This window comes from Palaemon carinicauda, chromosome 1 (genome assembly GCF_036898095.1).
Source record: "Palaemon carinicauda isolate YSFRI2023 chromosome 1, ASM3689809v2, whole genome shotgun sequence".
NCBI lineage: Eukaryota > Metazoa > Arthropoda > Malacostraca > Decapoda > Palaemonidae > Palaemon > Palaemon carinicauda.
In genome coordinates this window covers 285,335,861-285,344,890 of record NC_090725.1, presented here as the reverse complement: position 1 = coordinate 285,344,890, position 9,030 = coordinate 285,335,861, and the positions used below count along the sequence as shown (strand labels likewise).

General features: G+C 31.2%; 1 protein-coding gene across 1 annotated transcript in view; it reads right to left on the bottom strand.

The window, feature by feature from the left end:
- The window catches only part of LOC137639379 (dentin sialophosphoprotein-like), an 86,135-nt gene that overhangs the window by 31,716 nt on the left and 45,389 nt on the right, over window positions 1-9,030 (bottom strand). Inside the window, exons 6-8 of the mRNA XM_068371657.1 lie at window positions 6,675-6,917; window positions 1,301-1,474; window positions 1-303 (exon numbers count right to left, since the gene is read on the bottom strand). The exon at window positions 1-303 is cut by the window's left edge and continues 155 nt beyond it. Coding sequence (XP_068227758.1) covers window positions 1-303; window positions 1,301-1,474; window positions 6,675-6,917 — 720 coding nt within the window. The remainder of the gene's footprint in view (window positions 304-1,300; window positions 1,475-6,674; window positions 6,918-9,030) is intronic.

The window sequence follows — 9,030 nt, the reverse complement described above, 5'->3', positions numbered from 1 at the left end:
TTATCATCACTATCATTATCCTCACTATGATTATCATAACTATCCTTATCATCACTATCCTTAGCATCACTATGAATATCATCACTATGATCATCATCACTATGAATATCAATACTATGATCATAATCACTATGATTATCATCACTATCATTATCATCACTATGAATATCATCATCACTATCATTATCATCACTATGATTATCATCATTATTTTTATCATCACTATGAATATCAATACTATGATCATAATCACTATGATTATCATCACTATCATTATCATCACTATGACTATGATTATCATCACTATCATCATCATCACCATGATTATCATCACTATCATTATCATCACTATAATTATGATTATCATCACTATCATTCTCATCACTATGATTATCATCACTATCCTTATCATCACTATGAATATCATTAATATGATCATCATCACTATCATCACTATGACTATAATTATCATCGCTATCATCACTATGATTATCATCACTATCAATATCATCACTATGAATATCATCACTATCATTATCATCACTATGAATATCATCACTATCATTATCATCACTATGATTATCATCACTATCATTATCATCACTATGATTATTATCACTATCACTATCATCACTATGACTATGATTATCATCACTATCAATATCATCACTATGAATATCATCACTATCATTATCATCACTATGATTATCATCACTATCATTATCATCAATAAGATTATCATCACTATGATTATTATCACTATGATTATCATCACTATCACTATCATTATCATCATTATGAATATCATAGCTATCATTATCATCACTATGATTATCATCACTATCCTTATCATCACTATGAATATCATCACTATCATTATCATCACTATGATTATTATCACTATCATTATCATCACTAAGATTATCATCACTATGATCATTATCACTATGATTATCATCACTATCACTATCATCACTATGACTATGATTATTATCGCTACCATTATCATTACTATGATTATCATCACTATCAATATCATCACTATGATTATCATCACTATCATTATCATCACTTTGATTTTGATTATCATCACTATCATTATCATCACTATCATCATCATGACTATGATTATCATCACTATGACTATGATTATCATCACTATCATTATCATCACTATCATTATCATCACTATCATCATCATGACTATGATTATCATCACTATGACTATGATTATCATCACTATCATTATCATCACTATGAATATCATCACTATGATTATCATGACTATCATTATCCTCACTGATTATCATCACTATCATTATCATCACTATGATTATCATCACTAAGAATATCATCACTAACATTATCATCACTATCATTATCATCACTATGGCTATGATTATCATGACTATGATTATCATCACTTTGATTATCATCACTATGACTAAGATTATCATCACTATCATTACCATCACTATCATTATCATCACTATGAATATGATTATCATCACTATCATTATCATCACTATGATTATCATCACAATCATTATCATCACTATGATTTTCATAACTATGATTATCATCACTATCATTATCATCAGTATGAATATCATCACTATGATTTTCATCACTATCATTATCATCACTATCATTATCATCTCTATGACTATGATTATCATCTTTCATTATCAACACTATGTTTATCATCACTATGACTATGATTATCATCACTATGATTATCATCACTATCATTATCATCACTATGACTATGATTATCATCACTATGATTATCATCACTATCATTATCATCACTATCGTTTTCATCACTATGAACATCATCACCATGATTATCATCACTATCTTTATCATCACTATGACTATGATTGTCAACACTATCATTATTATCACTATGACTATGATTATCATCGCTATGATTATCATCACTATGATTATCATCACTATGATTATCATCACTATCATTATCATCACTATCATTATCATGACTATGATTATCATCATTATGATTATCATCACTATCATTATCATCACTATGACTGATTATCATCACTATCATTATCATCACTATGACTATGATTATCATCACTATCATTATCATCACTATGATTATCATCACTATCATTATCATCACTATGATTCTCATCACTATCATTATCATCACTATTATTATCATCACTATGATTATCAAGACTATCATTATCATCACTAGCATTATCATGACTATCATTATCATCACTATGATTGTCATCACTATCCTTATCATCACTATGAATATCATCACTATAATTATCATCACTACTATTATCATCTCTCTGATTATCATCACTATGATTATCATTACTATGACTATGATTATAATCACTATCATTATCATCACTCTCCTAATCATCACTATGATTATCATCACTATCATATATATATAAATATACATATATATATATATAAATATACATATATATATATATATATATATATATATATATATATATATATATATATATAAATATACATATATATATATAAATATATATATGTATATATATATATATATATATATATATATATATATATATATATATATATATATATATATATATGTATATATATATATATTTATGTATATATAAAACTATTTCCGCAAAGAAATATAATCTTGAAGTCTCTCTCTCTTCTGGGATTTTTAATCCTCCCTAAAAGCGTAAATATTCCACATGTACGATAACTCGAAATAAATATCAATAGAAAAATTCATTAGAATGAAATATCCACCAAAACTTTTGTATCTTTCCAATATTTACAACTAACACTTTGTTCCTCTCGTGAAATATTTATTCCGAATAGAAAGGTTTAAAGGTACCATTTTAACTTATTCATAAGTCAAAGGAAATTGCTTCAGCTTTATTTTTGTTTTTTTCTCTCTCTCTCTCTCTCTCTTTGGTATAACTAGGAGGATATGTCCTTTTATTAAAATATTTCTTTCAGTGATTCAAGAAATATAGAAAAAGCCGTAAGCAGATAGGAAGCAATATTAAAAGCTGTTGGCAGGTGTGACACTCTCTGCTAGTTAATTCAAGAAACATAGAAGCATTACTAAAAGCTGTGAGCAGATAAAACACTCTCTCTCTGCTAGTTATTTCGAGCAAGATTGAAGCATTACTCAAAAGCGTAAGCTTATAAGACTGTCTCCCTGCTAGTTAATTCGAGAAAAATAGAAGTATTTCTGAAAGCTTTGAGCATATAAGATGGTCTCTCTACTAGTTAATTCAGGAACCATAGAATCGTTACTAAAAACGTAAGCTTATATGACGGTCTCTCTGCTAGTTCATTCAATAACCATAGAAGTATTACTAAAAACCGTAAGCTATATGTCTCTCTCCACTAGTAATTTCGAGGAAAATTGAAGCATCACTAAAAACCATCAGCATTTAAGACGTTTTCTCTGCTATGTTATTTGAGATGCAGAGAAGTATGACTAAAAACCTTGAGTATATAAAACGGTTTCTCTGCTAGTTAATTCGAGACACAGAATTATTACTAAAAAACCGTAAGCTCATAAGACGGTCTCTCCGCTAGTTAATAAAAGACACAGAATTATTACTAGACACAGTAAGCTCATAAGACGGACTCTCTGCTAGGTAATTCGAGACACAGAATTATTACTAGACACAGTAAGCTCATAAGACGGACTCTCTGCTAGTTAATTCGAGACACAAAATTATTACTAGAAACCGTAAGCTCATAAGACGGACTCTCTGCTAGTTAATTCGAGACACAGAATTAATACTAAAAACCGTAAGCTCATAAGACGGTCTATCTGCTAGTTAATTCGAGAAACAGAATTATTACTAGACACCGTAAGCTCATAAAACGGAATCTCTGCTAGTTAATTCGAGACGCAGAATTATTACTAGAAACCGTAAGCTCATAAGACGAACTCTCTGCTAGTTAATTCGAGACACAGAATTATTACTAGAAACCGTAAGCTCATAAGACGGGGTCTCTGCTAGTTAATTCGAGACAGAGAATTATTACTAAAAACCGTAAGCTCATAAGACGGTCTCTCTGCTAGTTAATTCGAGACAGAGAATTATTACTAAAAACAGTAAGCTCATAAGACGGTCTCTCTGCTATTTGATTCGAGACACAGAATTATTACCAGAAACCGTAAGCTCATAAGACGGTCTCTCTGCTAGGTAATTCGAGACACAGAATTATTACTAGAAACCGTAAGCTCATAAGACGGACTCTTTGCTAGTTAATTCGAGACACAGAATTATTACTAAAAACCTTAAGCTCATAAGACGGTCTATCTGCTAGTTAATTCGAGACACAGAATTATTACTAGAAACCGTAAGCTCATAAGACGGTCTCTCTGCTAGTTAATTCGAGACACGGAATTATTACTGGAAACCGTAAGGTCATAAAACTGTCTCTCTGCTAGTTAATTCCAGACAAGGAATTATTACTAGAAACCCTAAGATCATAAGACGGTCTCTCTGCTAGTTAATGGCAGACAAGGAATTATAACTAGAAACCGTAAGATCATAAGACGGTCACTCTGCTAGTTAATTCCACACAAGGAATTATAACTAGAAACCGTAAGCTCATAAGACGGTCTCTCTGCTAGTTAATTCGAGATACTGAATTATTACTAGACACCGAAAGCTCATAACACGGTCTCTTTGCTAGTTAATTCCAGACAAGGAATTATTACTAGAAACTGTAAGATCATAAGACGGTCTCTCTGCTAGTTGATTCCAGACAAGGAATTATTAGTAGAAACAGTAAGATCATAAGACGGTCTCTCTGCTAGTTAATTCCAGATAAGGAATTATAACTAGAAACCGTAAGATCATAAGACGGTCTCTCTGCTAGTTAATTCCACACAAGGAATTATAACTAGAAACCGTAAGCTCATAAGACGGTCTCTCTGCTAGTTAATTCGAGATACTGAATTATTACTAGACACCGAAAGCTCAAAACACGGTCTCTTTGCTAGTTAATTCCAGACAAGGAATTATTACTAGAAACTGTAAGATCATAAGACGGTCTCTCTGCTAGTTGATTCCAGACAAAGAATTATTAGTAGAAACAGTAAGATCATAAGACGGTCTCTCTGCTAGTTAATTCAAGAAAAGGAATTATTACTAGAAACCGTAAGCTCATAAGACGGACTCTCTGCTAGTTATTTCAAGACACAGAAATATTACTAGGAACCGTACGCTTATAAGACGGTCTCTCTGCTAGTTAATTCAAAAGACAGAATTATTACTAGAGACCGTAAGCTCATAATATGGTCTCTCTGCTAGTTAATTCGAGACTCATAATTATTACAATAAACCGTAAGCTCAAAAGACGGTCTCTCTGCTAGTTAATTCGAGACACGGAATTATTACTAGAAACCGTAAGCTCATAAGACGGTCTATCTGCTAGTTAATTCGAGACACGGAATTATTACTAGAAACGGTAAGCTCATAAAACTGTCTCTCTGTTAGTTCATTCCAGACAAGGAATTATTACTAGAAACTGTAAGATTATAAGACGGTCTCTCTACTAGTTAATTCCAGACAAGGAATTATTACTAGAAACCGTTAGCTCATAAGACAGTCTCTCTGCTAGTTAATTCAAGACACAGAATTATTACTAGACACCGTAAGCTCATAAGACGGTTTCTCTGCTAGTTAATTCCAGACAAGGTATTATTACTAGAAACCGTAAGATCATAAGAGGGTCTCTCTGCTAGTTAATTCCAGACAAGGAATAATTTCTAGAAACCGTAAGATCATAAGACGGTCTCTCTGCTAGTTAATTCCAAACAAGGAATTATTACTAGAAACCGTAAGCTCATAAGACGGTCTCTCTGCTAGTAAATTCGAGAAACAGAATTATTATTAGACACCGTAAACTCATAAGACGGTCTCTCTGCTAGTTAAATCGAGACACACAATTATTACTAGAAACCGTAAGCTCATACGACGGACTCTCTGCTAGTTAATTCGAGACACACAATTATTACTAGAAACCGTAAGCTCCTAAGACGGTCTCTCTGCTAGTTAATTCGAGACAAAGAATTATTACTAGAAACTGTAAGCTCATAAGACGGTCTCTCTGCTAGTTAATTCGAGTCACACAATTATTACTAGAAACCGTAAGCTCCTAAGACGGTCTCTCTGCTAGTTAATTCGAGACACAGAATTATTTCTAGAAACCGTAAGCTCATAAGACGGTCTCTCTGCTAGTTAATTCCAGACAAGGAATATCATCACTATGATCATCATCACTATCATTATCATCACTATGATTATCATCACTATTAATATCATAACTATGATTATCATCACTATTATTATCATCACTATCATTATCATCACTATGAGTATCATCACTATTATTATTCTCACTATCATTATCATCACTATGATTATCATCACTATCATTATCATCACCAATGTTATCATCACTATCATTATCATCACTATGAATATCATCACTATGATTATCATAACTATGATTATCATCACTATGATCATCACTACTATTAATATCACCAATATCATTATCATCACTATGAATATCATCACTATGATCATCAATATGAATATCAGCATATGTTTATCATCACTATGATTATCATCACTATGATTATCATCATATGCTTATCATCACTATGATCATCATCACTATGACTATGACTACTATTATCATCACTATGCTTATCATCACTCTGATTATCATCACTATGACTATGACTATTATTATCATCACTATTAATATCATCACTATGATTATCATGACTATGATTATCATCACTATGATTATCATGTCTATGATTATCATCCCTATGATTATCATCACTATCATTATCATCACTATGAATATCATCACTATGATTATCATCACTATTAAATCATCACTATGATTATCATCACTATGATCTTCATCACTATTATTATCATCACTATCATTATCATCACTATGAATATCATCACTATGATTATCATCACTATTATCATCATCACTATCATTATCATCACTATGATTATCATCACTATGACTATGATTATCATCACTATGACTATGATTATCATCATTATCATTATCATCATTATGAATATCATCACTATGATTATCATCACTATGACTGTGATTATCATCACTATCATTATCATCACTACGATTATCATGCCTATGATTATCATCACTATGATTATCATCACTATCATTATCATCACTATCGTTATCATCACTATGATTATCATCACTATTATTATCATCACCATGAATATAATCACTATCATTATCATCACTATCATTATCGTTCACTATCATTATCATCACTATGCTTATCATCACTATGATTATCATCACTATGACTATGATTATCATCCCTATGATTATCATCACTATCATTATCATTACTCTACATTTTTCTTTCAAGGAAAAATAAGTTCTACTATGTTTTATTCTTGAGAAAAGTTTAAACATTTTATGAAAGGTTTTAATTTGTTTTACCCTTGAAAAACACACTCTAATGTGTTTACTCTTTCAAAAAAGTATTTTTTTTTTCAAGAAAAACTCACTTGTGTTTTACCTTAAAAATTTCCCTAACATCAGAAAAGGAAATAAAATAAGGAGTCAGATTCTCCTGAGAGAGAGAGAGAGAGAGAGAGAGAGAGAGAGAGAGAGAGAGAGAGAGAGAGAGAGAGAGAGAGAGAGAGAGGGGGTTATTAAACTAGGAAGGGTCTGAAAACATATTTTAAAGGAAATTCAACTAGAGTTTAGAATGGAAAATGAAGCAAGACTGAAAGGAATGTCTGGCATAGCATTACATAAGGGTTATTTATATACTTTGTAGTACTGTCTGTATTAAGTTGATTTGTGCAAGGTTAATGAGTGCAAGTAGATAGTTCATTGAATAAAACTCGGTACTGTAATGTATAATGCTTATTTGATTCTAGTCCTTGTAGCTCTAAGGAAATGTAAAGGAAATTTATTGTTTATAATAAACTAAAAGGAAAAGTACATGAATAACACTAATAGAGCAACAGATAGATAGACATTGAGAAGCTAGACTTTAACAAGCTTGCTTCATTTTCTCGCTAGATATAGCAAGAATTATTTAGAGGGAAAATGTTGGAGTCTATTAGTGATAGGCTCTGGGTCACGTGCTGTTAAGGGAGGTCACAAGTTGATATTTGAAACTATTGATTGATTTTAGGTTTTCTGGCATCCTGAGATGACAGTACTATATTATTATTATTATTATTATTATTATTATTATTATTATTACTTGCTAAGCTAGAACCATAGTTGGAAAAGCAGGATGCTATAAGCCCAGGGGCCCCAACAGGGAAAATAGCCCAATGAGGAAAGGAAACAAGGAAAAATAAAATATTTTAAAAACAGTAACAACAGTAAAATAGATATTTCCTATATAAACTATAACAATTTAACAAAACAGTGGAAGAAAATTAGATAGAATTGTGTGTCCGATTGTACCCTCAGACAAGGGAACTCTGACCCAAGATAGTGGAAGACCATAGTACAGAGGCTATCGCCCCACCCTAGACTAGAGAACAATGGTTTGATTTTGGAGTGTCCTTTTCTAGATGAGCTACTTACCATGGCTAAAAGGTTTAAATAAATGAAAGCAGACATCAAGACTATTTCAGATGAATTTTATAAAAAGACCATGTATACGAGAACCAATAATTCATGTGAAAGAATGGAGAGAGAGAAATAAGTGTCAACCATTTAGTATTTGTAAGTTCTTGTCTGAGACCAAGAATCTTCTGTGAGATTAAAGGAAACAGTGAATGAGAAAGTGTAAAATATGATTGTGGAAATATAAGGAAATGGAAAAAAAATGTTACTGAATTTGGAGTGCAATATAGAAAAAGAGAAGAGTGTCAAGTAACATTATAGATAAATATCATGTTGATTCCAAAATGAAAGGAGACAATGTATGGTCTTGTATAATATCACATGAGAGAGATACAGTATTTGTTAATT